The sequence below is a fragment of the Drosophila bipectinata genome, chromosome 2R, assembly GCF_030179905.1.
Source record: "Drosophila bipectinata strain 14024-0381.07 chromosome 2R, DbipHiC1v2, whole genome shotgun sequence".
Classification (NCBI taxonomy): domain Eukaryota; kingdom Metazoa; phylum Arthropoda; class Insecta; order Diptera; family Drosophilidae; genus Drosophila; species Drosophila bipectinata.
In genome coordinates, this window is record NC_091737.1 from 4,478,704 (window position 1) to 4,501,132 (window position 22,429).

The window sequence follows — 22,429 nt, forward strand, 5'->3', positions numbered from 1 at the left end:
CGTATCGCCAAGTAATGGTAAATGGACCCATCAGCACCATTCCATCACCAGCAATCCACAAAAAATGCTCTCCCTCGAGCTGGCGAAATTTTTGGGTCTGACTTTTACGTGGACGATATGTTAACTGGGGGCTAGTTGCATTAAGAAGTTAAAGACAAATAATTCTTAAGTAACTGAGGTTCTTTAAACCGCTAGGTTTAAATTAAGCAAGTAGTTTTCAAACTCGCCTCAATTTACTGCATCAGAGAGCACCGTTAAGTCAAAAACACTTTCGGACTCCGAGCTGACTAAAGCATTGAAATCGCTGAATGGTTTTTGTTTTTGCGGTTGAGAATGGAATGACTCATGCCCCATTAGTGTCCCAGCTAGCATTCATGCATTCATTACAAAGCTGTGAGCCCAGACGACCCCAAGCTGGTTGACTTATTGAGCCTAGAAGGTCATTAAAGGAAAGATTTTTAATGGCTTAGCCAATGACTTGCATAACCAATGGCTTAATAATTGGAAAACAGCGTAGAACAAAATACAGATTGCCTTCTCGCAATAAGAGGACATCTCAACACCGAGATTCGTGGGAGGCAGGTGTGAAATCGGCTGACCTTGGCGGAGCTGCAGACTGTCCAATCTGTAAAGAATTTGCTACGAATATCTACAATGTCTGAATTAGCTAAACTAAAAGGATTTTCTTTGAGGATCTACATTACTTTGGATCTACATTACTATATGAAACCGGCATTGAAGACTTATATTGAAAGTAATTATTATGCTATTCTATCTGATCTTGAAGATGAAGTTTTAGACAACGGCACGGAAGCGGTCGATGATGAAGAGGTACTTATGTCTTCTAAGTCCCCCAAGAAGAAGGAAATCAAGCCACCACCGATTTTTATCCCAGATGTCTCTAACATTGCTGCTCTAATTTCCTGCATCGAGGACATCGTTGGCAAAAAGAAGGACTTCTCCTACAAAGCCGCCAGAGACAATCAGTTGAGGATTATGATGCCGGATAGGGAGTCGAACTCTGCCCTCAAATCCCACCTCGATAGTGCCGGGAAAAGGTACTATACGTTCCAGCACAAGGAAGATAGAGCCTATCGAGTTGTTGTGAAAGGTCTGCATCATACCACTGACATCGATGACATTAAAGCGGACTTCCGGCTACAAGGACACGTGGTCCGAAATGTGCGCAATGCCGTAGGGCACATCTCCAAAACACCGATGTCGATCTTCTTTGTCAATCTGGAGCCGTCCAGCAACAATAAGGAGATCTTCAATGTCAAGAGAGTCTGCCACTCTGTGGTCACTGTCGAACCTCCACGCAATTTCCATGATGTGCCGCAATGCTACCGGTGCCAAGGATTTGGGCACAGTCAGCGATACTGCAAGCTGCAGCATCGCTGTGTTAAATGCGGCGATCATCACAGCACAAGCGAGTTTAAGAAGACACGTGAGGAAGCGGCTAAATGCGTGCACTGTCACGGGGCCCATCCTGCGTCGTACAAAGGATGTCCGGCTTACAAGAAAGCCAAGGCCTGCATGGCTCCTAAGGAACCACGACCACCTCAACCACGCCGCTTAGCGTACCCACCCCCTCAGCCATATCCAATTACGGACACCACAGCCAGAAGCTATGCTGACATAGTTAAAGGAGGAGCCTGGCCTTCACAGACACCAGCGACAGCACAGGGGATGCCACAAGCAGACCAGATGGCGGCATTTATGACGAGGGTGGAAAACCTTCTTGAGAGAGTAATGGACAAAATATTCGAGCGAATGACAGCTATGATGAGCTCCATCCTCTCTCAAGTATGCAGCAAATAGGCCTGTACGTAGCCTTTTGGAACGCTAACGGACTTGTCCAAAACAGGCTTGAGATGGAACATTTTATACACACTCAATGCATCGACATACTGCTTATAGCAGAAACCCATTTCACCCATAAGCCATTCCTGAAATTGCACGGATATGACGTAATACATGCAGACCATCCTAGCGGAAGAGGACACAGAGGAGCGGCGATCATAGTCAAGGCCAGCATTGACTACAACGACATAGCAATACTCAAGGAAGACTGGATCCAGTGCGCCAGAATTTCCGTCTCCACTCCTTTGGGAAAAATCACCATTGCGTCTGCATATATACCCCCACAACATAAAGTCTCGGAAGGCCAGTTCGACCTCCTGCTGAGTGATATGGGCGACAAATTCATCGTCGCAGGAGACTTTAACGCCAAGAATCCTTGGTGGGGCTCGGGAGTGAGTAATCCCAAAGGTACTGCATTATTCAAATGCATACAGCGCAGAGCCTATAACTGCCATTCAACTGGAGAGCCCACGTATTGGCCCACAGACCCCCAACGACTGCCGGACCTTCTCGACTTCGCCATCTCCCATGGAATCCATCCGGACTCCATAGCCTGCTCGGCAAATAAAGATCTCTTCTCCGATCACAGTGCGGTGGAACTCCACATTAACACCCCTGTAGAGAAGAAAGTCACCCGACTCAGGATGATCAGACCTCGCACCAGCATAGAGAGCTACTCCGAGTGGATGGAGAACGCCCTAGAGAGCGCGCAGCCAGACCTTAGCACGGGTGCTGGTATCGATCAGGCTGTTGAGAATCTCACTCAAGAGATGCACAACGCTGCCTTAATTGCAACTCCTAGGGCTCCATGCAACAATAGGAAGTTGCAAAGGCATTTACACCTGTGGTCTCCTGAAGTGGCTGCACTCCTCAATGAGAAGAGACGACGGAGAAGGATTTGGTTCCAAACCAGGTACCCCAGCGATAAAACAGCTTTCAATCGTGCAATCAAAAAACTCAAGAAGCTGCTGCAGAGGTTGCGGACTTGCGCATTCGAAGAGTACCTGCGCCAGGTCGAGCCTGGGGACCCCCAACATAACTTGTGGAACTTAACCCGCCATTTAAAGCGTCCCAAGCAAAGGGTCGCCCAAATACGAAAATCCGACGGTGGATGGTGTCGTTCGGATCAGGAAAGGGCCGATGCTTTTGCTGCTCACCTCGAAGCAGCCTTCAAGCCATTCAACATGTGCACGGAAGAGGACAGAGCAGAAACGGAGTTCGTACTGGCCCTATCACCCACGAACCTTAGCCAGATGGAGCCCGTATCGGAGGAAGAGGTCAAGGAGGGGGTGTCAGGCCTCAACGCCAAAAAATCTCCGGGTGCAAATGGGATAGAGGCACTCGCGGTCAAGCATCTCCCACCTTCAGGAATAAGGAGGCTCACAAGGATCTATAATGCGTGCCTAGAGAGTGGACACTTGCTGGAAACAGGCGGAGGTCATCCTGATCCCTAAGCCTGGAAAGCCTGAAACTAATCTCGCCTCATATAGGTCGATTAGTTTACTGTCTGTAATGTCCAAAATACTCGAGAGAGTATTTTTGTGCAGACCTATGGTATCCAGCTATGGGGGACGGCGTGTCTAAGCAACCGAAGGGTCATCCAGATTGCCCAAAACAAGGCCCTAAGAACTTTAACTGGAGCTCATCCGATGCTGGTTTGATCCCAGATCACCAGTTTGGTTTCAGGCGCTCCCACTCCACCCCCGAGCAATGCCACAGGATCGTGGCAAAAATCCTGGACAGCCTCGAAAGAAAACATTACTGCTGTGCTGTTTTCCTGGATGTCAAGCAGGCGTTTGACAGGGTCTGGCACCCTGGTCTAAAAGCGAAGCTCAAGAGGAACCTGCCACAACAGTATTACGATTTCCTTAACTCGTACTTGATCGACAGGAAGTTTAGGGTCAGAAGCGGAAATGCTACATCGGAGTACAGGCCCATTGAAGCTGGAGTTCCGCAGGGCAGTGTACTTGGTCCCATCCTGTACACCATGTACACAGCCGACATGCCTGTCGCTGAAGAGGAGGGCCTTCTAGTGGCTACTTATGCCGACGACACGGCATTTTTGGCCCCTTCAATCTTGCCAGAGGAGGCTTCTGCAAGACTCCAACGCCAGCTGGACATCCTCGACCCGTGGCCTCGAAGGTGGAACATCGCCGTCAACCATGAGAAGTCAGGCCAAACGACGTTTACAATGAGGAGAGGCGACTATTCTGGAATCAGTCTCGGAGGCACCCCAATTCCAGCCAGCCCTACACCCAAATATCTGGGTATGACCCTGGATAGAAGGCTCACCTGAAAAACTCACTTGCTGCGCAAACGGACGCATATCCGGATCAAGCTACGTCAGCTCAACTGGCTCATTGGAAGGAGGTCCAGACTGAAGCAAAGAACCAAGCTCCTTATATATAAGGCCATTGTAAAGCCAGTCTGGACCTATGGTATCAAGCTATGGGGGACGGCGTGTCTAAGCAACCGAAGGATCATCCAGATCGCCCAAAACAAGGCCCTAAGAACTTTAACTGGAGCTCATCCGTTCCACGACAATGCGACAATCCACGCCCAACTGAGAGTCCCATATGTGAGCGAAGAAGTTCAGCGATTCGCCAATAGGTACGTGGAAAGGCTGGACCGACATCCTAACCCTGAGGCCATCAATCTTTTGGACAACAGCTACACCACAAGGAGGCTGAAACGGACCCACCCACTGGACCTCTGCCACTCGGGCGAGCGGGACTGAGCTGCAGTTGTAAAACCAACAAGGCCCACTAAAGGGCCCGACAATAAATAACTTGAATTATATCGCTAAGGTTTACTGTTAAAATTAGTTTCCTAGGATAAGCAAACATTTTACTACTCAATATTTCATTAAGTTAAGGTCCCATTATAAAATGTAATTATTGTCCATAACTCCGGACAGATTTTAAATATAACTATTGATTAATTGATAATAAAAAAAAAAAAAAAAAAAAAACGGAAAAACGTGGCGTCTGCCATCGCTGGGGGAAGCTAGCGAGGCGAGTGAAACGGACGAAGTTTTTTAGCGCACGTCTCACAGCATTGATTGGAGTAAGAATAAAGGAAAAATAAACCGAATCCATGTTGGCTCAAAAAATTTGGTAGCAACCTCGCCCCAATCCCAACGTTTCCAAAAAACTTCTTCTAAAAACTTCATTACCTGCTGATTGACGCGAAGAAGCAGCGTCGCGTCGCTAGCATACAACAGCTAGACCGACTGCCGGCGACAAATACATATTTGGAAAAACGAAAGCGAAGGCGTAGCGTCCCTAGCAGCCAAGAGCTAGGTTGAATTGAGCACGTAATTTTTGGGGAAAACCAGAACTCCGGACCTGAGCGGAGGAAAAGACTTTTGCGGGTAAAGGCAGAAGTAAGGCGTTGCGTCCCTACCAGCCACAGACTAGGCCCAGTAAGCACGCAGTTAAGAAGAAGAAAAGCAGACGCCACATTGCATGGTCACCTGGTTAGAGATAAACTCCTACTTTCTAAACTTGTCCCAGAAGTCAGCAGCACTTTGAAGATGTTCTTTGGCAAACCAGAGCACACATTATAGAGAATGGTGGAAAAGGTGCGAAGACTGGCACCACCAAAAGACAGATTGGAGGTTTTACTTTACTTAGAGTTGACATCCTTTGTCATAGATGGCTTTTGTAAGGGATATTAAACCGATGTAATTTACACAGACTTCAGCAAAGCATTTGATTCAGTTAATCACTCACTCTTGTTGAGTAAACTGAATATGCTGGGTTTTCCTAAAGACCTCTTAACGTGGATCTCCAGCTACCTAGATGGAAGGACACAAAGAGTCTTATTTAAAAACATACAGTCCCGTCTGGTCCGTGCTACATCCGGCGTCCCTCAAGGAAGTCATCTTGGCCCGCTATTATTCACGCTTTTTATAAATGACTTGCCCCCTGCTTTAACGAACTCTCTAGTTGTTATGTATGCAGATGATGTAAAGCTTTGCCTTCAGTACAAATCCATCTCTGCCCAATGCAGTCTTCAGTCTGACCCTGATAACTTTCAAAAATTGTGTTTAGCTAACGATTTAATACTTAATGGATCAAAATGCAATCTTATGTATTTTTATCGTTCTTGCCCTCTGCAGGCTACATATTTTCTTTACGGGATTGCCTTAGAAAAATTAACTCAGGTTAATAATCTCGGTGTCCTATTAGACATTAAACTTAAATTTGCCGACAATATTTCCTTTATGGTTAAAAAGGCTAAAGGAGTCCTTGGTTTTATTAAAAAGTGGTCAAAAGAATTTAATGACCCATACATAACCAAAACATTATTCATTTCTTTGGTCCGTCCGACAATAGAGTACGGTTCATGTGTCTGGAGTCCCCAATATGGAGTACATAAGGACCGCATAGAATCCGTTCAAAAGATTTTTTTAATATTCGCACTTAGAAGTCTATACTGGGATGCAAATCTTCAGCTTCCATCCTACAGTAGTAATTTTTACTTATAAACTTACCTAGCTTAACAAATCGTAGAACAATGCTTGGTGTAGTTTTTCTGCATAACCTTATTAACAGGAATGTAGATAGCCAGCATTTACTAACACGCTTAAATTTTAACATTCCTATTAGACGGAGTCCTCTTTTCCTTAGCCATTGTAAATTCTGAAAGACCGGTAAAAAAAAAAAAAATAAAAATAGAGTACGCGCTAGCAGTTTGAAACGTCTGTGCGACTCTGAAGGCGTGTGATCTGAAGACGCATCTCAACAATCCCATGATAATCAAGGAGTTGGTTGATAAGCTTCCCAACCAACACAAGCTATGCTGGGCAATGCAATTCCGCGACGATAGAGTGGCCGCAGTCAAGGCATTCAGTGATTGGCTATACAAAACCGCAGAGGCAGCGTCATTAGTGGTGGCGCCATCGTTTTACAAAACGGGCGCAGTTAATTCCCACAACAAGCGCCGCCCGGACAAGGGAGACGCAGTTGAGCCTGGACCATAACGAGGACAAACACGTTCGAACGCGATCCCGACTGAAGCAGCTCAGCAGCAAGTTCAATTGAGGTACGTAGCTTGCGGCGACACGAGTCATAGCCCAGCACAATGCCAGTTATTCTTGAACCTTGACGCTGAGCACAGTAAGCACAGAAAGGTAATCAGAGCGGGTTAAGCATGTTTCTGCTGCCTCAAGGTACACCGGAACAGATGCCGAACCGGGAACTGTGGAATTAATGCCTTTACAAGAAGACACCATGAGTTACTTTATACAGAAAATGTTCCCAACACAAATCGGCCAAGACAGACCACAGAGTCACGTGAGTACGCATCAAGACGACCATCACGGAAGTAAGTTTTTTTGCATCATTCCAGTCAAGCTGCATTACGGCAGCAGGCAGACCGAGATCTAAGCCTTTCTAGATGAAGGATCATCCGTGACCTTAGCAGATGCATCCGTATTCCAAAGACAGGGAAAACAAGGCCAGGCAGCGCCAATGTGTTTGCAGTGGACCGGAGAGACGACTCGATTTTAGAGTGCATCCGTCCAAATCTCGGAAATGAACTGCAATAAGGTTTACTGATAGGACAACGTCCAGATCGTTCAGAACCTAGCATTACCGAGACAGAGAGTCAATATGAAAGAGCTATGCGACAGATTCCAGCGTTTGAGAGAATTGCCGCTACAGTCCTAGTCTGCCCAGCCGACTTTGCTAATCGGAACAAATAACTGGAAGCTGCCAGTCCCTCGCAAGATCCGCGAAGGAAAATGAAACGAGCCGATAGCATCGAAGTGCATGCTAAGATGGAGCATCCAAGGATCGGCGAACCCACAACGATCCATTTTTATGCACCACTGCGACTGCGACTGGTAAGTACTTCATGACGACATCAAGGAACATTTCAACCTTGATGCACTCGTACCACGAAAGCTATACTTAGCTGAAGATAAGCTGGCAGTGAAGATTCTGGAAATCACCTGCCAAAAGAAGTCTGGATAATATGAAGGTGGACTTCCGGGGCGCGGTGGCATCGACAAACTCCCTGAGAGCCGGGGTAACGCTCTGAAGCGCCTTACCTGAATGAGGAAAAAGGTCTCTCAGGAACCCCATCTAAACGAAAAGATTGACGCCCAAATCTGGAACCTCCTAGACAAAGGATACGCGGTTAGCTATCCGAGGAAGAAACCAGCCGGGCGAACAGCCGTACATGGTATCGGCCGATATTCATAGCGCTGAATCCAAGCCGAACAAGAAAAGGCTCGTATGGGATGCTGCGATGCTGCTATACAAGCAATCTCAAGCCATCGCCTTCGCATAATAAGTAAAAACGTTATCCGCGGCACCGGCGCTCCTCAAGGGAAGCAGATTGGCCGGATTGAACGCATACCTAGACAACGATGCAGAACAACGAACTAGAGGCAAACTGAACGCAGTTGACATAGCTGAGGATGCCATCATACCAGCTCCAGGATGCCGGATAACCGACCTCATAGTTAGAAGCTTTCGCGAAAAGTATCACCATCTTGCTCATAAGACTGTAAACAACGACATCAAAAATTCTTTTTATATCAGCCGGCTACGAGTACTGCATAAATCTGTACGAAACACATGCCAACGATGCAAGATTGACAGAGCCGTTTCCAGACCACCCCAGATGGCGCCGATCCCGAAAGCAAGAGTTGGAAGCTTCGAAAGGTAGTTCACTTATACACGCTTTGACTATTTTTGCCCATTTTTGGCAAACGTCGGCCGGCGCAAAGAGAAGATATGGGTAGCTCTATTCACCTGTCTGACGTTGCGCGCGGTGCAGTTTGAGATCGGCGATTCAAGCCACCAGGAGCACCGCACATGTGTGGAACATGGGAGAGACTCCCAAGTTTCCCAAGTTACTCTTTCAATTGAAGGAGGCACAATTTATCATCAACTCACGACCTCTTACGTTCGTAAGTCTGGATTCCGAGGATGACGCCGCCCAAACTCCAAACCACTTGCTACTAGGATCCGCGAACGAATATAAGCCGCTGCCCAAAGTGGGGATGGATCTGAAGAGTAGATGGAACAAGACTCAACGCTTCGGAGACCGCTTTTGGCAACGATGGCTTAAGGTGTATGCGCCCGTATTAACTAGGCGCACCAAATGGTTTGAGGAGGTATCTCCAATCACCATCGGAAGCAGTATGGCGTTATGGAAAGACCAGCAACAAAGGTAGCTGTTCTGGACGTCGGATTGGAGAATGGTAACTGACCACGTATCGCAGAATGTAGGCTGAGAACATGACGTTTCATACGTTTATACTGTACGTGAGCGGGGCAGATAAATTTTCTATGCCCCTTCTACGCCCCTTCCCCATATTGGAACCACGGTCCAACCTTCCACCTCTTTTTCGTCCACCAATCCAAAAACTAATATCGTTGCTTACGTGGGGGGCCGTTGTGCCGCAACTTTAAGAGCGCACCCCCGCTGAAGAGCGCACCAGCACTGAAGAGCGCACCCGCGCTCTCCCCTCTTTGCGCTCTCGCTCCTTCGTCGGCCGTCGTCGATCGTATTTTTTCTATTACCGTGGCCTTTTTTCTTGGTAAGTTAAGTTCACTGGAAGACGCCCCCGACTTTTTATTCAACATTTCTACTCCTGGAATCTTTTGCGGCAACCACGCCCCCCTACAAACATTGGTCCTTCGAGCCGGATATTCAGGATATTTTGGATCCCTTTTGGATATTTTCTACCAGTAGTCCAGGCCTTGTTCCGCCAAAAGATAAGTACATTTTTCCGTCTCCGTCTCTCTGCCGATCTTCAGCAGTGATCCGAACATTAAATTTCGGTCACACTGCTGCAAGATTGTTTTTCCCTCCGTGTCAACTCCAAGTACGAGTTTTCCGACACAACGGCAATTTGAGATTTTCTACTCTTCTTCGTCTTCAAATTCTGCAAATTTTTTCCATCCGTCTCCGTTTTGTGTGCTGCCCATATTCCTCGCCGTTTTCGGCCTCTCCGTTATCCATTCGCTTGCCAACGGGCGAGGAATATGTGCCACATACATACATATTTTTTTGGTGCAATTAATCCGCGAAAAATTCGCAAGTGAACAGTGAAATTGTGTGGTGACAAAAAGAAGGCATAATTAATATTGGCCAGCCGGTGTGAATTAGTTCCGGAAATTTCCAAGTTCACCAAACAGTCCGCCGCTGTCGTAATATTTGTTTCTTTTCTTCCCCAATCAGTGTCATTTTTTGCACCACATAACTTCTCTGTTCCCCCAGTTATACAGTCCACTTATCAACGCTCCACTGTGCCAACATATGCCCCCATGCCCTTACATATACCATATCCGTACCTGCATGCATGTCCATATATTTTCTGCCTCCAATTTCAGGAAATATATAACCTATAAAATTTAACCTATACAGTCCACTTATCGACGTTCCACTGTGCCATCATATGCCCCACATGCCCTTGCCCTACTTGCATGCATGCCCATATATTTCTCAATATTTTCTGCCTCCAATTTCAGGAAATATATAACCAAACAAATTAAAAAAAAAAATCAATTAATTATAAATTTATTTATTTATAATTATAACTACAAAAATTTATTTAATTCGTATTTTCCGTCCGAGCAAAGGGCCAGGGTTTTTAATTCACCTTTCCGGCCACTCAATAATTAAAGTCGAAAATTTAATTATCGAAAAAGAAATTATAATTAAATAATTTAATTGTCGATCTTCTTTCTGAACCAAGCCGCGGTTTCAATTCCACCGTTCCAGCTTCGGGTTCCTTAACCTCCATTGATTAAGAATTGAAATTTTCAACTCCACCCGTCTGTTTCCATAATAATTAAATCCGCCACTTAGGCAAAAATTAATTATTTATTTTTTCTTTCTCTGTGTTCAATCCAAGCCAAGGTCAAGTCCACCTTTCCGGCTCCGCAAATTCGAAAATAGTCAGGAATTGAATATTTACGTACGAGCCATACTGGTCGAAATATACAGACATATATAGACAGTCATCAATTATTTTTCCGAACGATCACGAATTTTCCGGGCCTTGTCCATTTTCCGTTCCGTCATTTTCCTAACGCTGCTTCTACTCCGCATCTGGCAAAATCCGCCTAGAATCTCAACGAACCTTGGCCCTTCTGGGTTTTTTTTTGGCTTCCTGAAGTTTCTCCCACATCCGAATTGTGCCGCATCCGACGTTCCTCTCGACATCGGCGCTTCTAATTCCCACTTGGCCTTGCAATCGCAATTCGTCCGCGATCTCACCGGTCTCATCACATTAGTGACCGGCTACCGCTTCGTACGAGGCACCCAGTGCGCGCGTCAGTCGACTAGTTCTGACCAGCGAATTGGTGTCTGAGAATGCCCACGGGAGACGACCAAAAGCCACGTCCGATCCCAACCATCCGTCTGGACAGATCTCAATCCGCTTCTCCGCGGACGCCTCTTTTAAAGCCTAAGGCGTACAGTGCCATTCCAAGGGCAAAGAGTGACGAATCCGTCAATACAATCCCCGGTCCTTCACAGAGGCAGACTCGTTCCTCCAAAAAAAATGGCTCAAAGTGCGGTCGACGTGGCGCTGAAAAAGTTCATCGCCACAACGGATCGAATTAGCCAATTTGAGGCTAACATAAATACTCCGGGCGCCAGAGAAACGGAAGGAGGCTCCCAATACATTTCCGAGGTCCATCGGGACCAAATTCGGGCACTGTGGGAGAAGGTGGAGAAAAGCTATGAGAGCTGCTCCGATTTACTAGCCGTGTCAGACGACAATGTGGCCACCTCGACCGTGCTGGAATCGAAGTACAACTACTGCTACTCCATCTATTCGAGATGTATTGCCCAGCTTCGGGAGAAAATTGCTTCCCAATCCACTCAGGCTTTCGTCAATATCCACACGCCCGCGCCTACAGGCTGCCGGTTACCTCCGGTGGATACCGAGGTCTTCGCGGGTGATTATCTTCGGTGGCCCACCTTCAGAGACTTGTTTACGGCCATTTACATCCAAAACTCGCGGCTCACCCCGGTAGAGAGGTTGTTCCACTTACTGTCCAAAACAAGTGGAGACGCCCACGCCATTGTCTCTAAGGCTCCGCTTACCCATGAGGGGTTTGTCGTCGCTTGGCAAAGCCTCACAGACCGCTTTGAGAACCGGCGGCTACTGATCAATAGCCAGTTGAAAATCCTTTTCAACCTCCAGGCTATTTCTCAAGAGTCCGGGGTCGCGCTGAAAGAGCTGCAAGCCACCATTCAGAGTTGTCTGACAGCCCTAGCAATGTCCGCCATCAATGTTGAGGCTTGGGACTGCCTCCTGGTGTTTATGATTTCGTCTAAGCTCCCCAAGGTCACACTTTCTATGTGGGAGCAATCCGTCCATAATATGGCCGAAATTCCAACATGGATGGAATTAGACAACTTCTTGACAGAGCGCCATCGCACTCTAAAGGCAATCGACGACGTCAGGTCTAGTGGCTCCGGGCAACTTCCGCCAGGGTCGGGAATTCCTATTGCCCCTGCTCGGAGGCTTAACTCATACGAGACTCGAGTTCCAGGCCCCAAGGGTTGCGATCTCTGTTCGAGGAAGAACCACCCCATTCGCTTATGTCCGCGGTTCCTAGAAATGGACGTAAATGGGCGCTCGGACTACATTAAAAGGAAGAAGTTATGTCTAAACTGTTTTGCCCGAGGCCACCAGCATCGAGGCTGCCCGAGCGCCCATACCTGCTTCACATGCCACAGCAGTCACCACACCCTCTTGCACCGCGGCAATCCAGTCGCAACCGCTCCAAGTCCGCCTACGTCAACAAACGGCTCAGAGGATCAGTCGAATGTGCAGGTGTGTTTCGCTTCCGGGTCAGGAGCCGTCCTATTGGGCAGGGCCCTTATCACCGTGTGCCATTTGGGGTGCACCGTCCAGGCACGAGCACTGATAGACTCAGGGTCCGAAGCGACTTTCATAACGGAACGACTGTTAAACCTTGTCAAGTTTCCCTTCAAGACAATTCACGCACAAGTTTCCGGCCCTAATCAGACCATTTCCACGCAGTCTACTAAATTGTGCCATTTCTCCATTCGGTCGCTGTCTAGACCCGGGCTACAATTAGAGACTGCGGCTTACGTTCTTCCGCAGTTGGAAGGAAATCTGCCGTCATATCCGATTTCGCGATATCTTCTCAAGGGGCTGCCCGACATTCCCCTGGCGGACCCCAACTTCTTTGAGAGCTCCCAAATCGATGTGTTATTAGAAGCTGACATTCTTCCGTCCATTCTCCTCGGTAATTCCAAGGCTAATATCTGCGGGTCGCTTCTCAGTCAGGAGACCATTTTGGGATGGGTGCTGACAGGCCCATTGTCTCCAGCTAGCCCCCGCAGCGTGTCTGTTTTTTCCGCACGAGTTGCCCGCAGCCTCGGTGACTCACTGGTTCAGGGTTTCGATTCAGGATGCGAGCACAATTCTGTCTCGACTCCTTCTTCGATTTACACATCGCACCACGCTGCACGGTGGCAACCAGCTGATGATCAGACTGATCCGGGCCCGCCACCCATCGGGTGCCGTCCACCGCTCGTCCGCCCGCGTCATCCACGCCTACGCAATTTTCCGCCTCTCCTCGAGGGCCCTCGCAGGACGCGGTCGCTGCGCCCACCCTATCGTCGCTGCTGAACCGGAACAGCGACAACACCGGGACCCGGATCTTCGACACGGGGGCCTTCATCGACCCGTGTACGCCCTCTAGCTGCAGTGACGCATAGCTAGCGACGAGGGATCTGTTGCAACCCGAGCGATTGCAAGGGGGGGGGGGGGGGGAGGGTGTTTACGTAAGGGGCCGTTGTGCCGCAACTTTAAGAGCGCACCCGCGCTGAAGAGCGCACCAGCACTGAAGAGCGCACCCGCGCTGAAAAGCGCATCCGCGCTCGCCCCTCTTTGCGCTCTCGCTCCTTCGTGGGCCGTCGTCGATCGTATTTTTTCTATTACCGTGGCCTGTTTTCTTGCTAAGTTAAGTTCAGTATTCTCTTGTAAGCAGCCCAATAAAGCTGACCGCGTTATATTCACTGGAAGACGCCCCCGACTTTTTATTCAACATTTCTACTCCTGGAATCTTTTGCGGCAACCACGCCCCCCTACAATTAATCGTTATTAGCACTTACCTATCAGAATACTATGGGGCTACGTAGTAAACTCCCTAAACCTTTACAGAAACTTGATTAAAGAATTTCTTATTTTTTTTCACTTAGAGGTCTTAACTGGGATGCAAATCCATTCCATTTTATACTAGTAGACTCTTACTAATAAACTTACCAAGTTTAACCTATCGTAGGACAATGCTCGGTGTAGTTTTCCTACATAACCTCATCAATGAGAATGTAGATAGCCAGCTAACACGATTAAATTTTAACATTCCCAATGGAAGGACCAGAAACTCTAGTCGTCTATTCCTTAGCTATTGTAGTTCGACATATGCACAGTATATATGCACAGTAATTTAATAATTTACAAATAGCTTAATATACACTAATTACCCGTTTCTCGAGCGCCCCTCGGTCGTGTGGGCCTCTAAGCTTTATGATAAATATAGAAATGCTCTAATTGATGCACATCCCATATCCAAAATTCTGAAAGACGAACACTGATGAAAAGCATTACTCGACACCGATTTCACGTAACATTTTCCCGGTGATTTCACGTAACATTGACATTTTTCCGTTTTCCCAGCTGGTTGGCTCCAAAGACCCCATAGGATGTCGTAGGACCCGAGAGACAGAGCTTGTGGTCTAACTGCTTTCTCTTTGCTCCTTCACTTTTTTTACCTGCAAACCTGGCTATAGGTATCCTGTAGGAAGGAAATCTTCCTGCAGGTATCCTGCAGGCTAAGATATCAAATAAGTCCTTTGGAACCCCAGAAAACGACTCCGACAAAGAGGACTACAGCTATAAACGAACACCTATGCGCCGGCGTGCTGTCGGAGCTGGAGGCGATCCCAGAGAACAATTTTCAGCAAAGAGGTTATTGCGGTTATAGTATTAACCTCAAAATGTAGAGGATGTTCGGCAGGATGCCGGAGTTGCAGGAAGGTCTCAGCAAGACTCTTGGAAGCCCCATCGATGCAGGCAAGCCGGAGGCAAAAACAGAGGTTTGTCAATATCAGAGTCAATAAAAGAAAACAAAGGATAGAACTGATACAGCTTAAGCTGAATCAACCTCAACGAGGACCTCTTTCTGCACAGTTTAGGGGAATTGAGAACAGTCATGGCCATCCTTAACGAGCTGTACTGCAATGGATCATGTCGGACTGGGTAGCCGATATTTCAGGCAAGGACGCCTTGAATATTTAAAACTACCGCGGACGAACCAACGAGTAAGGAGAGGCGAATTCAGTTGGGAGGTACATGGATAGACAGCTTCAATTTAGCCCCAGCTTCTCTCACGAGGAGTAAAGTACTAACAGTATTAAAAAAGTACTACGGGATAGCAAGGGAGATGAATTCTTCAAGCGGTGCGACAAAGCCCGTGGGGTCAGGCCTTTTAAATAGTAACTAAAAAGTTAACTGTGGAAAACCAGCCTCCATCTCCCTCTGATTGAAGGCTATAACTGACGTCCTTTTCCCTAGCAGACGGAGGGAATCGCCCGACCATAGAAGTCTACGAAGTGGAGTCGGTGGAGGGGTCACAGCGGAGGAGGTGCTGGTGCTGGAAAAGCAGTATGGTTTCCGGAAAAGGAATTCGACGGTAGGCACCATCTGGGGCTTGAAAGTATCGAGATCGACTACCGTAGGACGACGCACCGATCGCAGGACTGTTACCCATCCTAGACCTGGTTCGAGAGAAGACGGAGCTGGCCAATATACTACAGGACAGCACTATAACGGCCAGTGATGGCTAGAAACACGGCGATGACAGTAAAGACGGCTGTCGTCGTGCGACAGGTGGGGCACAGAGAACCCACTCCACGTCTTCTTCGACTATTAGCGCCTCGAACATGATCGTCCTATCCTGAAGGAGAACTTGAAGGAGGGTTTAACATCCACCAGCTTTGCGCCTCAAAAGCTTCAGACGTCGGAGAATTGAAAGACATAGCCGTATTTGTGACCAAATGATGAAGGAGCTGAGAGCCATGGAGAGGGCGCATAACGGGCGGGAGGAGTAGGGCGATAGACCTCTTTCACAGTCTCCACAATGTGTTATAGAATAACTATGTGTTTTTCTATATAAATATTGAAATAAAGTTAACACTTTTTGCGCATACTTGCGCAAATTTCAAATATTTGAATAGTTTTGGGACATCTCAAAATTCGTCGCTCCGATTTGCTGGAAGTGTGTCTGGTCAGAAGTTGCAGTATTGAAGCCACTTTTGGCCACTTTTTAAAGTAAAAAAAAAATTATTTATCTACCGATTTGATTTAATTTTGATTTTAATGTAAATAAATAAATATAAATAAATAAATAATAAAATTTACCAATATTTTTTTTTAATAATTCTACATTCAAATCAAAATCCAAATCAAATTTTAAAAAATTAAATTTAATAAGTTTGAAGTTTTAGTTCTTTATCTTAAAATCTTATTACATTAAAGTTTATGTAATAAGTAAGTAAAAATGAAAATATGGCCCGTTGTTCATAACTTTGGTTAAATTTCAAAAACCAAATTCGACGAAAATAATTCAAGGAGATATGCAAAATTTGAGCCCAGTATCTTTAAATTTTATGCCAAAAAAACAGCGTTTCCTCCTAATGTGCAATGCAGTACTGAATACAAGGCACTCCAAGTTCATTTTTGCAAAACCAAAGAGAACATTCCTACCACAATAATAACTTTGGTGATTATTGAAATCGAAATTTATAGAAAATATGGAAGAAGTTACTTCAATAATAATAACCAACGAAACAATGGGTATTACCAAAAAAAATGGTTATAAACAAAACTATAATAACCACACCTATAATAATGGGCTTCGTATTAATTTTAGAGGTAATAACCGTGTTGTAAGCAATGCGTACAACAACGAAAGCATTACTGACAGAAATACTAATTTTTAAGATAAAACTATTGAATCTCAGTAGGGAAAATAACCTCAAAAAAACTTAAAATTTACCATAGTCTAAATATTTATAAAACAATAAAAAATTATATTATCAAAACAATGTTGCTTTTCTGCTTCCCGCTCGCAACAATTTGCCGCGGCTCCCTTCCACAGTTTGTGGGTCTGTTCCACCGAATATATATTTCGACGTGATTGCCCGAGCCAGAAATAATACAAATAGCATAAAACTTTACAAACTCTTTATTTAGAGGCTTTTCCCAAAACACATTATCTTGATTTCAATAACTGGTCCCATTCCGTATTCTTCCTGCTCCTACTGGTTCCGCCCGGCTCCGTCGTCGCCGCTGCTACTCCTCGTGCTGCGTTGCCTTAGATTCCCCTAACCGTCGCCCTTTCGCTGGCCACACGCGGGCCTTCCTACCTTTCGGAACAGTCCCTTGGGTCGTCTGCGACTGATCAAAGACTAAGCTTCGCTGTTCCGCTCCGCTACACCAGGGAAACACCGTGCATACGCGCTAGCGAGCCTGGATTGGGAGTTGGTCGCCGACTTTCACACCTCCGATGCTCCAGGGATCCACCGCGCATACGCGCTAGCGGGTCTAGAACGGGAGTTGGCTGCGGACTGACGCCCCCGCTACACCTGGACACCGCGCAGTGCCAGGTTTGGGATTTGGCTGTGGTTGTCGCCCCCACTATACCTGGGATCACCGCACATACGCGCTACCAAGCCAGGATTGGGAGTTGCCAGTGGCTCTCTCGCCCCCTACTACACCTGGGAACACCGCGAATACGCGCAAGCGTGCCAGGATTGGAAGTTGCCATCGATGACCGTGCGTCGCGCACTTACTACACCGGGGATACACCGCGAATACGCGCTAGCGAGTCCGGAGTTGGGAGACGCATGGCTGGTTGCCGGGGTGTTCTGGATTGGTCTCTAATTGGGCGTGAGTTCGCAAATCGGCCTATCCTTGTTTTGCAGGACTACGCCAGTTGGCCACTCTTCGTCTATCTTTAAGCCCTGCCCTGCAGCAGCTCTGGCATAGCCTTCCGGATCGTGTTTATGTCCAGTCTATACTCCTTCCTACTCTTGGCTCCGGTACCGCCAAGCTCTGGCTCTAGCTCTCTATGAGTCTGTCGGTCTCGCCCGAACGAGACCGTCCTGCAACGGATCCTTTCCTAGCTCGTTCTTTACGATCTCCTCTCTTTGGGCTGTTGGACTCTACAAAGGCGGTCCTCCATCTCAACGCTACAAGCTTCCAAAAAAGACTCGTCCCGATTCGCTTCAATGGGCCTCCTTATATACTGATTGAAGCGCCCGTTAATCTTCCTAGATTCTGTCCCTGCCGTTAATCCTGCCTCCAAAATCACGCCACTTTTCCGTTGGCGGGTCGCCGTCCGTGCTTTTCCCGGCCACGGACCTTTGCTCTTGCCATTCCCATACGTTAGAGAAGTAAATTATTAAATTTCACTAGGCCACATTTTAAACTGTGGCATTCTCTTTACCTGACGCTTTTATAGATGTATATATATATATATAGTAAAGTACTGTTCGACAAATTAAACGAATAGCAGTACTCCAGTTTTGAGAGGCAGTTGTTCAGCAATATCTGTCCTATAGAAGCCAAATTGTTTTGAGTAATATCTGGAATTGCCAAGTTTATTATTTATTTACTAATTCGGGGCTGTTGAAAGCGCTTGGCAACTAACATTTCATGACCCCGACATGATCCGCGCTACCGGTAGTTGCAGTTGCATGTGCTTAAACACTCGTTTTTACTTGGTGCACATATGTCTACGCAAGATTTAGCCACAAGCTCCGTGTAAGTTATTGCAGTGGGCTGGGGCTAGCGCTATAGACGCTTCCACAAGGGAACTTTATTTGAAAAAGAAGGCTGCAACTGTATACATGGAATTGGAAGAGTTGCATCCTCGTGTATTGCTTGCCAGGCAAATTCTTAGTTATTCATGATGAATTGGAAAAACACAGTCATGAGGAATTCGGCAGCCCGTTGTTCTGGAAATTCACACGACTGTCCACTAAGATATTGTAGTTTTTGGAGCAAATCGCTCCACTCTTTTGGCGACGCATTCTACACTGCTGAGGGCGCCAGTGCACCATCGATTGTGTACTCCAAGCCGAAAACACAAACAGCCTCATCCCACATTCATTGGCACATACGCAGAACGGTGTGACGTCTTCTCACTGTTCAGGACTACCATCGAAAGTTACCCCCTGCTTGGGAAAATGGAAAATGGAAAATGGAAAAACTTTGCTGGCTCATTTCGTGGGTCTTAAGCCATTGTGCAACAGGCTTAATAATCATCAATTAATTTTCCAGATTTACATAAATGTTTTTTTTTTTCATTTATTTTGTTTAGAAAATGTTTCCATGTTTTATTATATTTTCAGTTTTCAGTATTTTCACGTACAGCAACTTTCGCATCGCCAATATCTAACAGCTGTTTAGAGAAAATTTCGGAGGATGGATCCCGAAGAAGCAATCTTTATTTAATCTGCGTACGTTGAACGTGGAATAACGGGAAGAGTTTGTCTGTAATCACCTAAAAGGAGTAACAAAGAGCCGCCAAATAGTTTATCATTGTTTTTTATATCCCTAAATGTCCAATCCAGTGTAAAAAAAAAAATAATCCATCCAAAATAATTATTTTAAATTGTTTCAGCACTATTCCCATAGACGATTGTTTTTTTATGTCGCACGCTGCATGTGGATTATTTTGAATGTTAAATGGCAGCTTAATGGGCTGTTCTGCCTTCATCTAGTAAAGTTGCTGCAATGTCAGAAGATGCAATAGCCAAAATGATGCCATTTTTTTAATCGAAATTCCACATGGTGCATCAAAAAAATCCTCCTTGTCCTGCCGCATGCTGCGAGCATAATGCGGTCGTAAATAATTTTTTGTTCGTCATAAGTAGTGGAATATTGCGACTAACAATGCCTCTCATTTTCACAGTATCGTACTGTTGTTCCAGATTCATATCTGTGATAAGTAAAAAACGATGTCATTTGGAAGCATTAATTGAATGTACGAATTGACTTCATGGAACAGGGTAGAATCTGGATCTGTACCGAGAAGTATGCTGCGCAACGGCGCACCACACCTTGGTGGTGTTTCAATTTCGGGTAGTTGTACTTTTTCTGATGAGCAACACAAGTACACTTTTTTCAGAGTACTAATAATCACTTTGGAATAAGCAGAACATTCAACATCAGGCTCGTACTAGAATGCTAGTGGAAGAAATGGCCCTAATGTAAATCCTTGATGAACTTGTTGGCATTGTTGTTTAATTCTTCTTCTAAATATGAATCTGTGCGCTTCTTTTCGTTGCAGTTGTCGTTCCATGCTCACATGCGCATTTTCATTATCTTCTTTAATTTCTTCTCCTGATCTTCGTGCTTTTCTATCTCCGCGGCTCTAGAATTGACCGTTCGACTACTCAAATTGGCCCAATTGCGTTTTCTTGGATTTGCTGACTGTAGATAAGTGGTCGGCAGGGCCCTATTTCAGGGGCATATGACACACACATAAATTTATGATACGTTACGCTAACTGTTATTTGTTACTATAAGTGAAGCCATTTCGGAGGAGTATAATTCCCGCTGCCGAACGGGATAAAAAGTATCCTATGTCCGTCTCCTGGCTTAAAGCTACCTCCCTACCAATTTTCACTCAACTCTGTTCTACCGTTCTTGATTTATCAGTAGTGTAAAAAAACACGACATTGTTTTAAGCCTAGTACTCTGGTCGAAAATCCGCTATTACACGTGTGCTAGCGAAATCTCTCTTTATTTGGCTACCGAGCTATTGTGACCAAAAAAATTAAGGAAAAGGGTAATACTGAACAGCTGTTCTCTTTCTTTCTCTCTCTCTCTCTAATATTTTTTTTTCAATTTTCGCTCCATGTTTTGGGTGTCAAAATAAATCAAATGAATTATTTTTTTACCCCGAGATCAGCTGTTTACTTTTTTTGATCCGGCAATGCCATTCAATTTGATAGCCATCATTTTCGTCGTCAGAGTACCGGCCAAATCTAGGAGGCACAAATTTCTTCTTCTTCCTTTTTTCACACGGTTTTTTTTATTAAAGTTGGACCGCTGTAACACGTGTGAAAGCGGATTTTTGTCGTCAGATTACTAGGCTTTATATTCATATATAGATTGACTGCATATAAATTACTTATATTGTGAAATCACTTTGCCAATAATAATGGCCAATATGAACCATTGAAGCTTGATGTAATTATAAAGTAATGTAGAAATCTTAAATGTATTTTAAAAATATTACTTTTGCCTACATAAAGTTGTTACGATCCATTAAAGATAAAGGGGATTTTAGGTATTAAGAGTTAGGGGCAAATAAGATCTACAATGGTTTTTAATATGATATTGGATTATTAGAGATGGGTTGAGTCAGTCTACGGAATTCCAAGTAGCACCTGTATTGCTACTTTGTGTTAGGAGTTAAAGTATAAAAGAATGATAAAAGGAAGAAAGGAATAAGAACTCACGTGGAATTGATATTAGTCGAATATTGGTTAATAATTCTTAGTGTTAATTTAATAATAATTAATAATTCCGTTATTTTATACTAATAACATAGCACAATAACATTCTAAAAACGTAATGTTAATCCGTTATGGGTTATTGTTTACTTGGTGCTCCATTGTCTTACCCTCGTGGTCTTCTTGCCGAGGAAGTCTCGATGCACGTCTGTATCATTGCATGATACGAAAGATTATCTTGGCTATAAGTTACCAATTTCGAATTGTTCCTGAGTTATAAGATACCTAAATTTGTTTTAAATTCTTCGGTCTGAGATCTGTTTCGTTTTATGCTAATTAAGAACTAGTGTAACGTACATACATATGTATAATTCATAATGTGAACGAATACTTAAGCGATTCTCAGGTATGGTAAAAGTGGGAGGAGGTTTATAAAAAGAGTGCTTAATAAAATATAATTAAATAAAAAAAAAGGGTGCTATAAAAGGGTTATATTAAGCGTTTTAAATAAGTATCCCCTGCTTATAAAAATGTGGGTCCACCAGGAAAAATACCTGATGGCAAGATGTTGCGGTATTGCCGAAAAAAACCGTTGCGGTTTAACTCGTGGAGATCCCGTGACCAACCTCGCGACATAATAAAAACCACTTATGTAAGAACGTCGGTGCCAGTGGCTGATCAAATGCACAGAAACTAAATGCCCGCGAGAAAGTGCAGACTGATAAAGTAGCGATAATGATCATATCCGAATATGACATAAAAATAATATTCAGGCAATATGCGAATATAGCAATACAAAATACATAAAATACATTTTTTGATTAATAATATTTCTTACTTCTATACATTTCCAATTATCCATTTTTGAGCATGTTGCGATCACACTGTAGTTTTGTGAACGTCCCATATAAACTACTGAAACTTTTTCGTTTGAATCTGATACCCAGCCGGCTGATGTGAGATAATATTCCCTAATATAAAAAAGAAATGTAAGTTCTTATGGAACATTTGATTAAAAAATTGACAA

General features: G+C 45.1%; 1 protein-coding gene across 3 annotated transcripts in view; it reads right to left on the bottom strand.

Moving 5' to 3' along the window:
- The window catches only part of LOC108133741 (dipeptidyl peptidase 4), a 225,790-nt gene that overhangs the window by 149,587 nt on the left and 53,774 nt on the right, over positions 1–22,429 (bottom strand). Inside the window, exons 4-5 of one of the 3 annotated variants that reach the window (XM_070278427.1) lie at positions 22,241–22,373; positions 10,179–10,229 (exon numbers count right to left, since the gene is read on the bottom strand). In XM_070278427.1, coding sequence (XP_070134528.1) covers positions 10,179–10,229; positions 22,241–22,373 — 184 coding nt within the window. Of the gene's footprint in view, positions 1–10,178; positions 10,230–22,240; positions 22,399–22,429 lie in introns of all 3 variants that reach the window. The other 2 variants (XM_070278428.1, XM_070278426.1) reach the window with 2 other exon arrangements.